This window comes from Chanos chanos, chromosome 7 (genome assembly GCF_902362185.1).
Source record: "Chanos chanos chromosome 7, fChaCha1.1, whole genome shotgun sequence".
NCBI lineage: Eukaryota > Metazoa > Chordata > Actinopteri > Gonorynchiformes > Chanidae > Chanos > Chanos chanos.
This window is the reverse complement of record NC_044501.1, coordinates 28,075,285-28,094,949: the sequence shown is the minus strand read 5'-3', so window position 1 is coordinate 28,094,949 and position 19,665 is coordinate 28,075,285. Positions and strand designations below refer to the sequence as shown.

Here is a 19,665-nt window from a genome sequence, read left to right as displayed (position 1 = left end):
TTTGATATTCAGGTTTTACTGTAATGCTGCTACTCCAATAAGTAGAAACTGATTTTGTTTTTGTTTTTTCATGTTAAAGTTAAGCTGCTACACCACTTTTAAGTGGAATTGAGATTTCTGTTGTTCATTTTTAGTATACTAGTTTTACGATAATGCCGCACTAAGCGGAATTATGATTTGTATTTGTTGTGACTGTGAATTTTAAAGTTAGGCTATTACACCACTTCGAGGTGGAACTGTGATTGTATTACTCATTTTAAGTGTTGTAGTTTTACTACTGCAATGCTGCACTAAGTTTGAAGAATTGATAAGAGCTAGGCCATTTATAAAGACATCTTTTAGTTTGTTCACTTGGTTATTTTGTTAAAAAAACAAATGGAAACCAATGCTACACTCAGTGGAATTGTGATAAGAGTAACATAAAGATACTTTTAGTTTGTTTACTTTGTTGTTTTGTAAAAAAATGAATAAATAAAAATAAAAAACATGAAGGAACAGCTTGAATGCAGGCAATTTCGATCTTAATGCATTGAAAAGCTATTCAGTTGTCAAGCTCATACACTGAATTAATTTTAATAACTTTAATGTACTTGAATGCACTGCGCAACTGTACTATCTGGGAAAATACAAGTATTGGATCAGTATCGGCAGATACTCAATATTAAATGACTCGGATCAGGATCGGGGGTTAAAAAAACGTGATCGGGACATCCCTACTTAATTCCTATCTATTCATTATTCTATGTGCCATAAGTATTTAAACCCAGCAAGACCTGTCTAAGTAGGCTAACTGCATATTAGACAAACAGTAGTGTAAGACAATGTTGTACATGCTACGACTTCTATCACCAGCAGCTGTTTTTTTGGGGTTTTTTTTTAAAAACACAAATACCATCATATCCTATACCCCGGTAAAATGTCCGGAAGGTATGACGGTATGAAAAAATCAATACGACCCAAACCTACTAGCTACGGAAACATTCTGGTTGACCAACTAACGTTAGCAAGCTCTCCTCACCAGTAATAATAGCATTGGTCATGTTACTGCTGTAACCACATGAATAATGAACGAAAGGCTCAGGCCCAAAGACCTATATTTATGAGACGTGAACGAATCACCCATTCCTACACTGAGAATGTGCAGCGGTCATGTGACAAGTGAAAGAGAGACTCGGACCTGAGGACCTGTACTTACGAATTGTGAACAAATCACTCATTCCTACACTGAGAGTGTGCATCGGTCGTGTGACAAGTGAACGAAAGGCTCAGGGCCCGTAGACCCACAATTATGAGTCGTGAACGAATCACTCATTCCTACACTGAGCCTGCGCAGCGTTTATATGACAAGTTTATATGACACAGACCTGAAAGACCTGTTTGTGAACAAAGCTGAGCCTGAGTGGTGCGCATGCGCGGCTTAGGGGAAAAATGAATGAATCACTCACTTAGACGACTTGTTACTCCCAAGTCATACAAAAGATTAGTTCAAAATGAACGAATCGTTCATGAATGACATATGACTAATGCCTGAATACTTTGGACTGTCCTCTGTCCTCTATGTGACAAATTCCATCAAAATCCACCAAGGGGTTCTATGGGCTGCCATAAAAAAAATTCTTTGCGCACTTTGACGCTCTCGCCGCTCTCAGTGTCAACGTACAGTGAGAGCGGCAAGAGCGTCAAAGTGGCCGGAAGTCATTCATTTTCTATGAGAGCCAGCATCTTTAAGCGGCGAAGAGCGTTGCGGCGAGGGTGGTTTGGGCATCAAAACACAGTTGAAGTTCGGTTAACTTTATGGTAATGAGATGTGACGCGGTTTGGTGGCAATCAGTAGGAATTTGGAAGTGCTCCACTTTAGAGAATTTTAGAGAACACAACAGTATAAACTATTGTTCTCACAAAACTTTAGAGCTGTGTCCGAAATGGCATACTAGTGTACTGCATACTGCATACTAGCCTAGTATACACTGCGTACTGCGCACTACTCCACACACTAGCATACAGTATGGTACGCAATTATGAGAACTTTCGTGTAGTGTACTACACGTTTGCTATCGGTTGGGCTATCTGTTCTGTTAAAATCGAACAACACACGACAACCACAAATATGTATCAAAAGTAGCCCTATAAGAAAGCATATGAAGACTTATTACACCAAAATACGCAACTGATACACTTATATTCGGAACTGCAGCTGCAGTTGAAGTTGAAGCTGGTTCTGTCGCTGTCCGCCATGTTTTTAAAATTTTTTGACAGTTGGAAATCACCGCGTTGCTTAAGGGGATGCAGTAGTCGGCGAAGTGAGCTCGGGATGTATACTAGAAATTTTCGCCAGAGTAGTACATCATCCGGGTAACTGTCGTGTACTGCAAAATTTTTATTTTTCAGGTACTGCATACTACTTATTACTTTCACGTCATAATTAGTATGCGAGTAGTATGTAGTATGCCATTTCAGACACAGCCTAGGGCTGTGTCCGAAATGGCATACTACCGTACTACATACTACATACTAGCCTAGTATACACTGCATACTGCGCACTACTCCACACACTAGTATACAGTATGGTACACAATTATGACAACTTTCGTGTAGTGTACTACACGTTTGCTATCGGTTGGGCTATCTGTTCTGTTAAAATCGAACAACACACGACAACCACAAATATGTATCAAAAGTAGCCCTATAAGAAAGCGTATGAAGATTTATTACACCAAAATATGCAGCTGATACATTTATATTCGGAACTGCAGCTGCAGTTGTAGTTGAAGCTGGTTCGGTCGCTGTCCGCCATGTTTTTAAAATTTTTTGACAGTTGGAAATCACCGCGTTGCTTCATGGGATGCAGTAGTCGGCGAAGTGAGCTCGGGATGTATACTAGAAATTTTCGCCAATGTAGTACATCATCCGGGTAACTGTCGTGTACTGCAAAATTTTTATTTTTCACGTACTGCATACTACATACTACTTTTACGTCATAATTAGTATGCGAGTAGTATGTAGTATGCCATTTCGGACACAGCCTAGGTCCTAAGCAAAATGGAGGAGAAACTGATTATATCTGTGGCGGGTTTCCCCATGTTGTACTGTAATGTAGGTTATGCACAAACGTTAGTGTTAATTAAAGACCAAAGCTAGTAAACGTGTCCTATAAACTCCATGCTGGAATTTGACCTAGCCTAGCATTAACACAAAAGACACACAACAAAAAAAGCTTTTAAGTAGTGTTTTTTGTTAGTTTATTTTGTTACGAAATATGTAATTAGCATTGTCAATTTATTTCTGTCATCGATCGATTTCTCACCTTCACATTTAAAATATCTCATAAGGTTAACTTATAGCCTGCTGGTGGTCAGTCAGCACAAACATACCGCTCGACCTGTTTTTTGCTTTGTGGCCCCTTTAAAAAACATTTGCATAACCAAGCTTTCCGAAGGAATTTGTACCCGCCTATTTCATCAACGTCAGATCGTCCACAGTGTTCAACAGCGTTGTTGGCAGGGAGGTTTTAGCGACTTTTGACGCTCTCGCCGCTCTCAGTGTGAACGTACAGTAAGCCGTTAGCTAACTTAATACCAATTCCAATTCCCCACCACACTTAAGATTACTAGCTTTAATCTCCTTGTAATATGTCTGACTAACTTTGCAGCCCCATTTTTTCCAAATACAGATATTTGTTGGTCTCACTTTCCATAATTAGCTACGGTATCTAGCTCGTTAGCTAGCTAGTTTTGTTCTAGGCACGAAAACAAGCAAGCAACTGTACATATTATACACAATTTACCACGTCCCACTTTCTCATTTCAGCAAGTGCTATGTGTCCTGTGGTTAATTTTCAAAATAAACCTTGAACTTACATTTTAAGATTTTAACAAACTCACCTTGAGATATATACAGATCTCTTCTCATGCATATTAGAAAATCCCTTACTAAAAAAATTGGAACTGAACGATTGGGCGTTTCTTGTGGAGGTGTGGTTTCAACCGAGTTTGCTGGTCTTTTCAACTCAAAGGAGCTTGTACTCTAATTATCAACTCTTACTTTAGGGGTCATTTCACATTTACAGGATTAAAATTAACTCTTAAAGAGTTTATGGAATATGCCACTTCAGATTTTACACTTGTGATTTTACTGTGTAAAATAAGAAACTGTATTAAAAACTGAGCATATTTCGCCTATTCAACTTTAGGGTATTTAAAAAGCACATAAAACAGACAGACACCACTTAGACCATTTTTAATTTAAAAAAGACTAGTAAAAAAAGACTGGTCTGAGTGACCTCCTCTGGACAGTGTAATTATTTCACACAAAGGCTGAGATGTAACTGACTAGACCAGACGACCGGAGCATATTTCATCCTCAGAGAATTCATACCAAATACCAGCAGGTTCAAAGAATGAACAAACAATAAATACTTGGTATTTACTATGAAACTCAAGCATTTTAATGGAGGAGAGTTCTTCTCCATTTTTTTCCACAAAAAAGATGTAAAAATATGTATTAGAAAATCCTACATTGGCAGGTGCTCAAATCCTGAGGCCGTAATGAACCGTTAAAGCACCTTCACAGAGACATCTTCATCAAAGTTACCTTTGTCTCCCTCTTTGTCTTCTATGTAATCTGGCCAGCAGATTTTAGATATTCATAACAATTCATGCTGTGATTTCCCTGGGCCGAAACATATTTCACTGAACCAATATTATATGTGTGTGTGTGTATGTGTATATATATACTGGTCATCACTGAGTAGATCTCAGCAAGGTTTTGGCAGAACTTGAGGGTTTATGAGGGTTAGTGCCAACTAATGAGGGTTAGTGTAGTTCTGTTAAAAGTTTTGGATATGGGCTGTAGAGTTTTTTTTAACCTCTATGTTTGTGCTCCTCCTATCAGAAGTCAGATGACTTAGCAAAAGCAACAGAGGATCATGTGCAGTGAGCCGTTTCAATCCACTCAGAGTGAAATATTGGCCACCATCTATTGTCTGTCATGTTGGTAGAAGTCTTGGTATTTGAGGTTGTCATGGTGATGCAGGAGGTGGCACCAACACCAGATGTCAATCACAGCTCAGTCAGGCACTGGCTGGAAGAAGTCTCCACATAGATGCATCCTCCAGACTGGCCACCCTTCAGATCAATCACTCTGTTTCGCCCTCTTTCGTTATCCCCAGTCTGGAGTCGAGCTGCTCCAAGATAAGTGTCCCACAGCAAGCCTCTACTCCATAACTACACACACACACACACACACACGTATTAGTATTCAGCTATTCCTACTTCATCACTATTTGTAGTGTCAATCAAATCATTTCTGTCACCTCTATGTGGATATGTGTGTCAGGATATCTCCTGTAAATTATGGCTTTGGTATTGAACTCTGGGTTGCCATCTTCTGTAAAGACACGTGTCTTTATATTGTCGTCCTCACAGCGAATAACTGCATACACATCTGGGGCTGAGAAGTATTGGTAGAGCAATGAACTGGTGAGTTTGCTTGATATATAGATAGTACAGAAGAGAGACAAGTAAGGTAGAATAAGTAGGTTGGTAAGGATTAAACAGACCCCTTTGTTTGGGTCGACTGAGTCCGGAGGCTCTGCGGAGATGCACAGTGGTAACGACTACAGGTTGGGGCAGACAACACTGCCACAGAGCGGGAACAGGTAACTCCTCCTTCAGCTCCCTGAGAGAGAGAGAAAGAGAGAAATACAGAGAGAATGGAGAGAGAGAAAGAAAGGTAAGAGAGAGATGTTGAAAGAGGAAATTACCGAGGTAAAGCTAGACAAGGTGTTTCAAGTGAAGTTAAACTCAGTTTAAAGAGCAGGAATTCATTTCATTAAGAAACATAAAACAGACAGTTATGCAGAACTGCACATAGACTGACTGGCTGGTCGATCTACTCATCTTCACCTCAGTCCAATGTGGGAGTGAGAGAAGAGGCGGAGCAAGAAGCGTCCGGTGTTGCCTGGTTGGAAGGTTGTGGGTAGGAGGGCGTAGCGTCCAGGTCCCAGGGTAACCCGCAGGGCCACACTCCGGGAATCCATATACACAGAGCTGGCAGCTTGTTCACTCACACACTGTACGCGACACGTGCGGTTCACCTCCATCTGAGTGTTAAGGCACAACATTCTTCTGCTTAACCTCAAAAGACCTTTCCACATTGGGCTTTCTCTAGCCACATTCCAGTTTCAAAAGCTTACTCTTAGGATGGTTCACAAAATGTTTAGGGAAAAAGTTGAAGTTTGTTTTGTTAACACAATACACTGGATTCATTCAGTTCTGCAGGTGTGGTACAACCCAAATGCCATGCACTAAGCTGCTATTGGCTGAGCATCTGTCAGTCAGCTCACCACTCACCCTTAGGACCTCAAAGCCAATTGGTAGATTCTCTCCTCCTCCCTCTCTCCTTCTTATCCTTCTGTCCTCCTGTTGTAAACAAATCAGCACCTCCTCTCCCTCACCCTGCACCTCGAACATGAACTGAAAGAGGGACAAATGGAGAGTGCAGAAGGAGATAGAGAAACAAAGTCAAGTAATCAGGTACGACAAGAAAAAAGGCAGAGACATAAGAGGAAAGAGAAGCATAATGAGAACTGAGGGAGGGAGGGAGGGAGGGATGGTATATACTAGGGATGTAACGATATATCTCATTTCGTGATATCCCAATAAGTAAAGTGTCTCAATACCGTCGTGATGAAATCTACCAGGCCATTACATGGTCATTGTGTTCGTATATCTGCGTTCTACTATCTCTCCTTGTCGAAAATTTTAGTGAACTGATTAAGACACTTCAGCTGGTCAAGATGATAATTGAAAAAAAAAAAAAAAAAGTAACACACAGCTTAAAGGCAGCATGCATGTCACATCCAGGCTGGCCAATTACAGAGCTTTATTTGACAGATAAGAGTTCGCTGGGAACAGAAGTTGTTGGCTGCTGCTGGGGAGACACAAGTGTAGTAGGAAAAGAAGCAATGTTTGCTGCACACGTTTAACATTTAGTTTAAAAGCTACATTTGTTTTGTCATTATGAAGCATCAAATCATGATACCCGTATGTAATGGTGGGCAACTCTAAGAACCAAGTGCTGTCAGTCCACACTGCACAAATGCTTGGTGCATGTAGGGCAATTGCTGACATTACCCTGCTAAGTTTCAGACTTTAAATGTTGTGTGGCCAGCTAAGCAAGTTAGCTAAGTAGCTCACCAAGACAGCCAGATTTGTACATTCATTTGTGTGGAAAGGGATATTTTTTTGTGTGTTTTTGCGGTTATGTAGTATGGAATTACTGACGTCATAAGCCAGATCACTGTCTGAATTAGCTAACCATCAGATTGTATAGTGGATCATGGTATCCTCGATTTGCTAACGGGCCATCACAGGCTGTCACTGGCAATTATGAAGATTATATTTTAAAAAAAGAAAAAAAAACAGCAACAACAAATGTGTGCATGCAATATCTGTAGATGAAAGTCACTTTAGTTGCTAAAGCAGAAGCACTTTAATTTAAAAGGAAAAACAAATTTTACATGAATAATATCGTATCGTGGACTTTTTATCGTGGTATTGTCATACTGTGAGTTTTTGGTATCATTACGTCCCTAGTATATACTGAAAGGGAGACAGAAAGAGATGGACAGCCATACTAAGAACATGTCTATGGAGTTTTACAGCAGTCCAACCCTTCCCTGTATAACACAAGGACAAATGCCACATCTATTTCCATTCTGCTGAAGTTCAAAAATAGAAGAATATGGGAGTGTCTCTACCCACTCAGCTAAATAAATAACTTCTCTACCAACTGTCACAGCAGAACGGTCTGTGTTGATACTGCAGACATCTGTGTAATGTTCAGCAATACCTGAGGGTTGTTGAGAAACGTATCTCTGTGGTTGATGCAGCCACCACACCTGCTTCTCTTATCCATCTCTCTCTCCCATCCTCCGTTCATCAGTCCATCTCCACTCCTCTCGATGCGCGCCTCCGTCTTCTTTTTAATTGCCTCTCCTCCTTTTGCCAGCCCAGTCTTCTGTTTTTCTCTTTCTTTGGTTCTCTCTCTGTGGGCTCGGAGGTCTCTCTGTCTCTCACCCAGTCTCTCCTCTTTCCTGTCTCCTCTCTGGGCCAGGCCTGGTTGGCCAACGTGGATGCCTCGAGCTGGGGGCGTCTTGGTGCTTGGGGAGATTGTTGCACCGGGCCAGGGTTCCACTGGGCCTTGGGTCCACTCCCCAGAACAGCGGGCCTCCCTCCAATGGGATCTGGGCCAGAACAGTGACCTCTCCACCAGCCGACACACCACCATGTCAGTGAAATATCGACAGAAATCCTCAAACTCCATCCTGAGGGAAAACAACATGTGAACTGTTTTTTTTTTTTCTCGTGGTAAAATCTGGCTGATGTACTTTGTTTTATCAAAAAAGTATTGGTGGTTTACAGTTTACTCCATACACACAAGTCCTCATTGAATCAGGTACTTGTAGGTGTTAAGTTTACCAGAACTCTCCCACGTCTCGAGTGATGAGCCCCATTCTCTCTCGCTCAGTGCGGTTCAGCTGCTGCCATTGTGGAGACCTGCAGGGGGCGCCAAAAACAACCTGGCCTTGTCATCCATCGTTGATGTAAACAAACAGAATCAAAAGAATAAACTAAGGTACTATATTGCCATACGTGAACTACAAAAAAAACAAACCACCCCCCCCCCCGCAAAAAAAAATGAAGGTAAAAACTACACATTTGGAATAATTGAGTTGCGACCAAAGTATGTCTCTCTAGTTCCTTGTTTTATCTTGTCATAACCTGGTTCAACTACTTTTCAGACAAAACTATCATTTATCTACCCACATCATTTTTGGATGGACAAAAAGACAAACAAACATTTTCTTCAGTTTCATTTTATTGCAAAGTTACTGCTCTTTGCCTTTGCAAGGAAGTATATTTAAAACTATATATTACACTCTGATGGAGTTACACAGTAAAACAATGTTCTTTCCTTAAGCAATATAGAGATGGTATAATACTTTTTATAACAATAATGAAACAATACAGACAGATTAATGGTGGACAAATTGAAGAATGGAGAATGAATGGATGTGTGGAAAGATGAATAAACAGCAAATGGGAGAACAGACAGACGGCTGAATATGCGGATGTAGAAATGAATCCTCACCCCTGGCTAAAGGCTCCGGTCCAGTCGGCCGTTCCCCAGGGGTTCCTCATGCGCACCATGCAGAGGCGTGAGGTTCCACACACGCCCAGTAAATGCTCACCCACACGAACCTTCCTCACAGCCGTTACGCCATATGCGTGACCCCGCACCAGGCCACAGTCCAACACAGACTCTATACGCTCCCCTTCCTCTGGCTGGAGAGGAGAGATGGAGAAGACAGAGGAATGAATAAAATTAAATGTTAATGAAGGGAGGAGATTTAATGAGATAAACAAAAAGGCATGATAAGGAACACCGGGGAAGGATAAAACAGGGGCATGGGAGTAAAGAGAAGGGAGAAAGGGAGTTATGAGCATAGTGAAAAGGAAGAGGAAAAAGAAGCCAGTGAGGGAGAGGGAGCCAGAAAGAGGAAGATTCATGGTTAGCATGGTTTAATGAAAGACAAGTCACAGGTTGTCCTATAGTTTATATCCACACTACCTCACTCTAAAGAGCACAGAGTGTAGTGGTCTGGCAAAACTGAGCTTAGTTTGAGCCTTCATGTTTGTGTGTGTGCATGTGAGTGTGTCTCAGGTATCGTTGACACTTGACCGATTGAGTGTTTCAGTGTGTGAGTGTTTAGGTGAAACTGGAATGTCCACAAGATTTGTGTGGGATTTAGGGCACGGATGCAGAAGAATTTTTTTCCTCTCAGTCCAGCTGTTGTGTGAATATCAGTTGTGTATTAGTTGTGCGTGTAGGGCAGTTCCATATCAAGCCACGAACCCGCCCCCCCCCTTTGGCTACCAAAGTTCCATGGTCTCTTAATGTACTTAAGAAAAGGTTCAACAACATTATGAATCCTTATTTACATTACATTTACATATTTGTTCATTTATTACATTATATAAATATTACATATTTATTTACATTATGAAACATTATGTAAAACAGTATTTAACTCTTTTGTATAACACATTGATTATATGAGAGGCTATGAGAGCCTCACACTTGGGGAATGTTCCAACATCTGAAAACAAATTAGAGGAGGTGCAAGCAGGTTCTGCCGTGTGTTCCTCTGTGAACAGCACCTTGATGTGAAAAGAGTCACACACAAAGGAATAAGAAACTCCAGCTACAGCGATTTTCAAACATTTACTCTATTTCTGCAGAGAGGCAAATCGTCACAAATGTTTTGGCCTTCCGTGGCATGCTAAGTGTTTGAACACCAACTCACAGGCTGCAGTTAGATCTATTATGTGACAGATCAGTTACACAGATAAATAATGAAATGGTCCAATTACAAACCAGTGAATCAGCAACTTTTCACGGACAAAGAGGAAACTTCTCTTTGTTGATCGATTTTAAGGAAATCAGGTGTAAATTAAAAAATGTATAAGGCGTGATAGATATCTCTGTTTGCTAAATGTGTGCGTCATGATTTAATTGCAGTGTACTTTTACAATTTTTTTTGTGATGTAAGCTCATTTTATGACAGAAAATGGATCATGGATCAACTACTAATAAAAACTATGATTAGACATTTAAAAGTTGTTTTTTTTAAAATTACTCTCATTTGCTCTGTGTAATGAAATGAAAAGCGCTGTGAATGTATTCTTTTAAATAAGATGCTGGATGAACCGTTTCCGAACCCGAAAAACAGAGTTTTTGTAGTCTAGAGTCATTATGGAGAGTGTTTGGATGTGTCTCTGTGAGTGTTTGGGCTTGCCTCTGAGTGTTTGGGTTTGATTCCAGACATGTTTGTGTTTCCCTCTCTGAATGCTTTAGTTTGCCCTATTAAGTGTTTGGCTTTGACCCCCTGTGTAGATCTGACTCTCTCAGTGTTCAGCTTTGATTCTGTGTGTGTTTACAGGACATCTCCGTCAGTTTTTCGGATGAACTCTGTGAATTACTGGCTCTGACCCGTATGGAGCAGGTGATGAGAGCCCGTCGGCTGTGCGCCCGGGCCAGCGTCTGGAAGAGCGCCCTCCTCTGGTCTGGATGTTGGGTCAGTGCTTCCCTGTCCAGGCTCAGGGGCTCAGACACTCCTCCAGTGAAATCCACAAGAGCCTCTGCCGTGTTCCCTCCTTCCAACGCCTCATAACAACCATTCAGTCTGAGAGAGAGAGAGAGAGAGAGAGAGAGAGAGAGAGCATTCTATAACCTAGATCACTGTCTGAGACAAAATGAGACACTACACTGTCTCCTTTGGACAATGTCTCCATGTCTTATCAGCATCTGGCATTGTTCAATGCTCGTTTAATCCATCTTGGACAATAATCTAGTCTGAGTTTAGTTGTCGGATATCAGTTTAAATTCCAGTCTCAGACTACTGAGAGGAGAGGAAAAGAGGAAAGGAGGCTTTGGAGAGGTTCCTGATCTAACAGGTGTCTCACTTGGCATAGGCTTTCTCCAAAAGGGCGCTCCAGAATTCCCGCGGCGTGGCTGATCGGCAAAACAGCAGCGTACCGTCCTCGCTGACTGGCAGACGGTCATCAACCACCACGTCCGTCCAGCAGCCCAAGCGCCAGAACCGGAAATGGAAAATTCCGGCATACAGGTCCGGACGTTTGGGGTTCCACTCCTGTTCCACGTGATCTGGAATCACCTAGATTAGGGAGTGTGGGAGTGAAAGGCAATGACAGAGTGCTCCGGCATAAACAACAAAAATCACTGTTTCACTACATAGTAATAATGGTGCCATGGACTGCTATTGAACTAATGGTAGAGGAGCATAGAGACAGTCCACTGTTTCTGTCTCTTTCTCTCTCCTTCTTTCTCTCTCTCTCTCTCTCTCTCTCACACACACACACACACACTCACTTTCTTCCATAGCGTTGGCTCAGTGGCCAGGCAGGATGTGGCAGCGACCATCCAGCAATTACCCAGACTTCCCTGGTGTAAGTCCCTGGTACTGATACCATCCACAAACAGCCGAGGGTCTTTACACAGCTCCTGAGACATGGGAGGTACAAAAAAAACAAGACAAATCCTGTATTCTCCCTTATAATGGTTACGCTATTGTGGGTGAAATTCTCAGCCTGGGCCAAGTGAGACTGAGTCCCAACGCCACACGATACCTGTTCTGAGACAAAACAATAGGAGTCTAACAATGAGTCAGATGCAGTGTAAGTTTATTGTATAGTTCAAAAGGTACACAACAAACTGAGTCGGGTCCCGGGGAGTGACCGACGCCTTCTCACAAAGCACTGGTTTTTATACACGTTTTCTCAAAAAAAAAGATACACATTACTTTGTCTCTTTGTATGTGGGGCGCCTCTGCCAGCCCATCTTCACAGAACCCTCTCATCGCTGGTTTATGTTACTTTGTTATTGTTTAGTTCCTTTACGTTTACCAAACGTCGTCACCAATATTTACTGCCCTGCTAAGTGGTGGAGTAAGATATGTCAGAAACCTGGAATATTTCACCTTCTCCATATATTATGACTGACCACAACACTCTGGCAGAGGCGCCATCCTTATCTCACATGCTGTCCCCTAAAGGGCCACACAAGTCTCTTCTTTCTGACCAAAGAGAACTTGATGTTTCTTACAATACAAAGGATTGTATAGTTATAGCTGTTAATATAAACGATTACATTGGTTCACCCCTATAATAATGAATACATTATTGTTACATTGTTTATCATGGTTACTACAGTGGTTATCTTAAAGGAGAGTAATATTTCTCCAACACTATCATTAAAATCTCCTCAGGAACACTCAGATTCATTTAACAGCTAGCTAATTTATTGTACTAACTTAGTACAATAAACCAATCAATAAAGTACCCGTGATGAATTTACCAATGTACAATACTTGATCTTCTGATAAACTGGCACCAGGACACAGACTCTAGATCAAGGCTTGAGTGAGACATTTTGTTTAATAACCTATGTGAATGTACATATTCGTACTTGGACTTTGACCTTGGCAAACATTCCAGAGGTGGTTAGATTTTATTTTATTACCTTTGTTCCGCTGATCAGAGGTCTTTGCATTCTGAACCTATTTGTATTTGCTTGTATTGTGCTGCACGTAAAAGTGTTTTTACAGCCCATTTCATTGGCCACCATCAGTGTGTACAGGAGAGTGAGCCGATCAGCTTGAACCAGCTGATTGGCGTTTTGACATTGAATACCGTCTCTCTGAGTATCTGTCAGTGTAAGGTTACAGAGTTGACCCACAAACAAACACATAAGCACACATATACATATACATAAACACACACACACATACATTTTCCTTACAGTTTCTTAGTTTTTAATTTTGTAATATAACTATCTACAAATGCGTACAAAAAAATCACGTTTTAGGACACCTCTACCTATCACTATTAAATTTAAAAAGGTGTGTGTGTGTGTGTTCTCAGAATGATGTGGCAGATGTCAGCCTAACATTCGATTCCCTGCGGACTGACGCTCAAAATACTTTCACATTGCATTAGAACCACAGCGGACACACACCTCAGCTGACAAAGATAATTTATGCACACGCAGGTAACACTAACCAGTGTATGAAGCAAAAACTGAGATTATTACGCACTTTATCCATTAACTCATAGTCAAACAACACTTATTCTTATCTTCCCCTTGGACCTTTATGGTTGGCTATGCTAACATTGTCTCCATTTATATGCCATAAACAAGTAGCCTATTCACATCTACGCATATTCGCCGCGCTATATTCGATTTGTCACACTCCAGCAGATACATATGCTATTTTAATCAGCGCCGTTTTTATAGAACGTCCCGGGGCAAACACGGCGATGCTTTGGGATTGCTTCGAGTCCCAACCCACACACGCGACACTCACACTCTCTGCCGGGTCGGATTACGGTGGACTGACGCCTCGTCGCCGCCAGAAAAGCCCTTAATTAAACATATCTCTTATAGCTCTGCTGACGGGGCATGCTGCATCAGAGTCAAAATATGAAGTAAGTCCTTACTCAGAAAGGAAAAGAGCGCAAATGAACAGCCTCTAGTCAAACACAATGAACGTTGTACGCTTCAGAGCACCCGCGCATGTTTTCAGTCAGAGAAGGGACAAATTCCTGATTTTTAATCTTAAATGCAGCAGTTTTTTTTCTTCTCATTTAAAGGTCACCGTCTTGCGAGGCCAATTTGATAACAAAATGATTGGTTAATATGAAAATTAGCAAAATATCAGCCGTCCGGGATTTCTTGCTGTCAAATAATCTCAGGTTATATAAAACTGATATAATTTATAGATCTGATTGAACGCAAAGTGTTATCAATCAGCACTACTTTCTGTGTTGTACAAATAAAGTAAAACAAAAATGAAATTAAAAAATGTTAAAGTAATATGTCAGAATTATTATATTTATATCCAATAAAAGAAAACACCTGCACAAATACAGCAAATATATACAAAATCCAATGAAGAATTTACATATATATATATATATATATATATATATATATATATAAACAGAATTTGTTTAATATCATGTATGCTGTCATTAGATTCTGACACAAGCATGTGCACTAAGATTCAAACGGAGATTACATTGAAATATCAACCAGGTTAGCCACATTTTCTCTCTTACTCTCATTCACCATCCCTTTCCATTTCTATATCTTTGTCTTTCTTTCACTGTTTCACTCTCTCGTTCTATTTCTCTCACCCGTGGCCTCCTCCATGTGATTCCTGGGGGGAGTGGACGTTTGTAGAAGAGAGACTGGACTGAGGGGGGGAAACAGGGGTCTTGGAAAAGGACCCCTCGTCGCAAACATGCTTGCTTCAGCTTGTGGTAACTCTGTCCCTGGAAGAGACACAGACGTTCTGGCATTCTGGAGAAGAGAAGAGAAGAGAAGAGAAGAGAAGAGAAGAGAAGAGAAGAGAAGAGAAGAGAAGAGATGAGAGGAGAGGAGAATGACATTTCAGATGTCAGGAGGAGATTAAATGTAGGAAAACAGATCTGTGTCAGGATTACCTATACATATCTTTAACAGCATACAAAACCTGACACTTTTTTCTCAAACAGTTACACTAACCATGTTCTACTGACGTCTGAGACACCACATTAAAGCAAGTTCATTACAATACCATGACATGACATTGACGAATCTGTGGAAAAATAAGGGGGAATTCATGTCAGTTTACATCAGCTATGTGCAATGAATTAAAAACAGGAGTCTCATCGGAAATCTTAAAATAACAGGATCATTTGTCATCCGAGATGCAGTTTTTTTACAATTTGGATCAGGACAGAACTGAATCGATCAGCTACGGTTTGGCCAATGCCAAGACATCACCGACAGGTTTAGGAGCAGTGCAGGAGAGTGCGACGTACGTTGGCATGTGGGTTCAGTGTCGGGGGATGGGGTAGCAATGGGTAGGGGTTTCGTTTCAGTAAGTGGAGTGGGGCCATGGTATGGATAGAAGATAGGGTTAATAAGGTTAGGGGGCAGTTTTAGTCATTAGGAGCTCTGGTAGAGGCCAGAGGGCAGGCCCTCAGCCAAAAGAGTACGTCAGTATGTGAGCCAATGCGATTCTGTGTCAGTGTGTATGCCAAGTGTGTGTGTGTGTGTATGTGTGTGTGTGTGTGTGTGTGTGCGTGCGTGTGCGTGTGTGTGTGTGTGTGTGTGTTTGTGTGTGTGTTTGTGTGTGTGTAGTTTGTATCAGCAGTGTGTGCATGTGTGTGCAAATACCACACAGGCCATAGCTGGTACGCCACACTCTCGACTTCCCTCTCTAAGGAGACAGAAACACTTTAAACGAACGGAGGGATCCTTTACAAATAAACAACATGAAATATCCCGCTCATACACTCGGCACACACAGAAAAACATACAGTTCACGATACACTGGATCTCACAGCATTGTTTACTCCACTAATGTTTGTGAGCATATCAATAAAATACCCATTTAAATGATTCACAAATATAACCACAGGTACTTCAACACAAAATACTGAGACAGAGAGACTGATAATGAAAGAGATCCATGTTAAGGTTTGAGTGAAAATTTGTTGAGATTTTGGCATACAGGACATCCATAGAGCTTAAACCAGATAAAAACATCAACACCAGTAATCTCCCAGACAGAGTTTCTCAATCTTTTTAAAAGCAACTACTATCAGTGTACGTATGGATGATAAACCCACTGCACTACACTTCACATATTTATATATTTTTCAAAGGGAGAAAACTTTTGTCAACATGAAGGAACTGAATGGAGTTAATTATAAATGAATGATATTTGATACTTCAGGGAAGCACAGTATCATCGTTGCAACTTAAAACATATCTTACCATTTATGAAAAACAGGCATAAAATTACATTTTATTGTCAGTATATACTTTGATATTTATGTGTGCACATATTAGCATTATGCATATTAACATTATGAAGAATCAATGATATTTACAGTGATATAAAATAAAATGTAAAACATTTGATGGTTAATGGATGTACTTGTATGATCCAACATATAAACAAAATTATTAACTTAGATAAACTAAAAGATGAATGGATATGTTTTTCCAAATAAATAAAACTGATGAGAAAAAAAACTGTCTCTTGTAATGAACGTGTATTCTAACAGGACTGTGACATTAAAACTGTATTTATGTATTTGCTAAATTCTGTAACAGATTTTTTTTTTCCAGAGAACCGATGAATTTAAAAATGATTTTTCTTACCTCCAATAAGTTCAGTTTTCCGTGGCTCAGGGATCCAGTGTGTGGCTCCGTAATTTAGAGGCAATTGAGAGTTCACTCCACTTTAAACTTCCACTTGGTATTTAGCAAAGTTTCGAATGCCTTTCTCAATACAGGGAAGCTTTCAAAGCTTTGTGTTAGCTGGTTGTCAGGGTAGCCCGTTCTCCATTTGCCATGTGTGTGATACGTGGAGATGACGAGCAGCAGACACAGGTGTTGCCTTTCTGTTGTTACCTGTCCGTGTTACATCACTAAGGAAACTGATCTTCGTCTAGAAACAGGTGCTGAGAACCTTGAGTCTCAGCAAAACAGATCTGTGGTTCTGTGGACGTCTTGGTGTGCTGGTCTTCTAATGTGTGTGCTAGCACATCTCTACCTAAGCTCTGGTCTTACTGTCTGTTCCGTTATATATGTGTCGCATTGTCCCGTGTGCGTGTGTGTGTGTGTGTGTGTGTGTGTGTGCGTGCGTGTGTTTGTGTTTGTGCCTCATCACTCAATGCACATGTTGTTTTAAGTATGTCACGGCACACACATCAGTCTGTCAACTTGATCAAGGTGTGTTAGTTGATTAGCAACAAGTGCTGCTTTTCAACAGTAGGAGAGTGAGGGGTGTGTGTGTGTGTGTATGTGTGCTTCTGCAGTTGTAATGTCATCCCCTGCACAAACTATCTCTAAACAAAATTACATAACAATGACAATCAGTAACAATGTTAAGGGCTCAGGTAAAAGACTGAGCGAACATGCCTCTTTAAAACATGCCGCATGCAGGATGGACTTATCTATTTCACACACGTCCGGAGAGAAAGAATTCAGACGTTAGCCAAACCAGTCTCAGCAACACACTCAGTCTCCTGCACGTCCTACGTATATATATTTAAAAGGAAAAAAAAAAACAAAAAACAAAACAGGCCCTCAAAGCCTCCAAACTTTCATTCCACCAGCAAAAACGGAAAGGAACCCTGTTTGCTCCGTTCTGTATCTGAATGTCTTTGTATCTGAACGCTCTCTCTCTCTCTCTCTGGTCTAATGTATTTAGTTCTGTCCTCTTGTTGACCCCTAGCTGCCCAGTAACATGCTGAACAAGTGCCTCCTTGCAGACTGCGCCAGCTTGGACTTGTCCTTATCCTCTTCTTTTTCACCCCCCCCCCTTCTACTCTTGCTCTCACTCTCTCTCCCTCCTCCCCACTACTCTTTTCTACTCACTGCTACTCAAAGGAACATAAATTAGATGAGTGAATGTCTCATTCATTTCTATGTACCCGGTGACATTGAAAGCATACAGCAATCCATACATATTTTCTTCACTACTTCTGCTGAGGCTTTCCAGTTAGTGTCAATATAAAACTCCTCTCTCTCTCTCTCTCTCTCTCTCTCTCTCTCTCTCACACTCTCTCTCTCTCACTCTCTCACTCTTGCTCGCTCTCTCTTGCTCTCTCTCTCTCAGTAAGTTTATCACACCATATCTGTTGTCATTAAGCGTGTGTCACTGATACCTGAGTCCCCTGAGGCCACCAATCAGCACTGTAACACACACACACACACACACAAGCCTTTATTCATATCCTAGTGGGGACTTCGCGTTGACTCCCATTACCCTGTAACTAAAGAACGCTAACCGTTCTATAACTCTAACCCTAACCCTAAGCTTAACCAAAGAAATGTTTACACTTTTTGTTTTTATCAATAACAACAATATAGTTTAGAAAAACATTGTTCTCCTAGTGGGGACCAGCGTTTTGTTTTGTTTTTTGTTTTTTTCAAATCTGTACTTCATTTACTTAGTTTTAAACTAAGATATTCTTCAGCAACACTGACAAACATTGACAATTCATTTAGTAAGCAGGTGGGTGGATAATGATTTATATTCCTGTAAATTCTATTCGGTTTTTAGAGAGTTTAACAATTCTTATCTGAGTTGACAGGAACTAGCTTAATATATCATTAATGGGCCTAAAACGTCTAATGAAACCACTGAGTCAGTTGTTTGTATATGGGTGATATGGAATGTTTTTAATTTTGAACATAGGTTTGGTGATATGTTACAATGTTCACATTCTCGAAAAAGAATGATCCTTTTTGCCTGATTTTTGGGAAGTGTCCACTTTCAACCTGTACCACTCTGTGTTGAAATCCTCAAACTGTGTCAATTTCAACCGACACCAAATTCCCCACCGGATGTGAGGACAGTAAGTGCCGTCAGAAACACTGGAGCCCAGCGTCTAACGCAAAACAATGAATGTGTCACTGCTATAAATACATCTTTCTTTTATTAATTTGTGCATTGAACATTTTGATCCTAAACTCCATCCAGCCACCATATCGTCAAAGTATCTGCCCTCTGTCATCCACAAATGCCCGTAAAATCAGAAGGACACGGAGACAGAAAGAGAGAGAGAGAGAGTCTGCTGCTGCAGTCTATCAAAGCTGGAGTGAGAGGTGAGTTAGATTCATTGCGATGTGAATTTGACAGCTGTTAGGTCAAGTAGAACTTGATGAAGTGAAGAGGTTGAAGCCCGCCATCATCTGAGAGTCTGCGGACAAGGCAGGACTTTTTCATGCTGTATGTAATTTGTGACCAAATAAAAAAAATACGCAAAGAAAAATATATAAACTCCGTGCGTTGATTTTTACCAGTTAAAATACTTTAAGCTGAAGATTGCCACCTAAATAATAAAACTCTTGTTTCTGTTGCACGCACTGGTGGTCTGTTGTAGGGAACGGTTACTTCCAGATTTCTAATTTTAAATACATATGTAGTCTACAGCTGACGGATTAGATTTAAAATAGTTGGATATACCAGAGTTTTTCCCACTTTCTTTTCGCGTTCGATATGATCTGCAATCGATT

General features: G+C 40.8%; 1 protein-coding gene across 1 annotated transcript; it reads right to left on the bottom strand.

Moving 5' to 3' along the window:
• Nucleotides 1–5,057: 5,057 nt before the first annotated feature.
• LOC115816981 (calpain-5) lies at nt 5,058–14,945 on the bottom strand. Its single transcript, XM_030780184.1, has 12 exons — nt 14,781–14,945; nt 11,956–12,087; nt 11,529–11,740; nt 11,056–11,248; nt 9,154–9,347; nt 8,481–8,558; nt 7,852–8,326; nt 6,351–6,473; nt 5,904–6,100; nt 5,558–5,676; nt 5,312–5,448; nt 5,058–5,222 (listed from the first exon to the last, which is right to left on the bottom strand). The coding sequence occupies exons 1-12, from the start codon at nt 14,943–14,945 to the stop codon at nt 5,058–5,060; spliced, it is 2,190 nt and encodes a 729-aa protein (XP_030636044.1).
• Nucleotides 14,946–19,665: the final 4,720 nt, after the last annotated feature.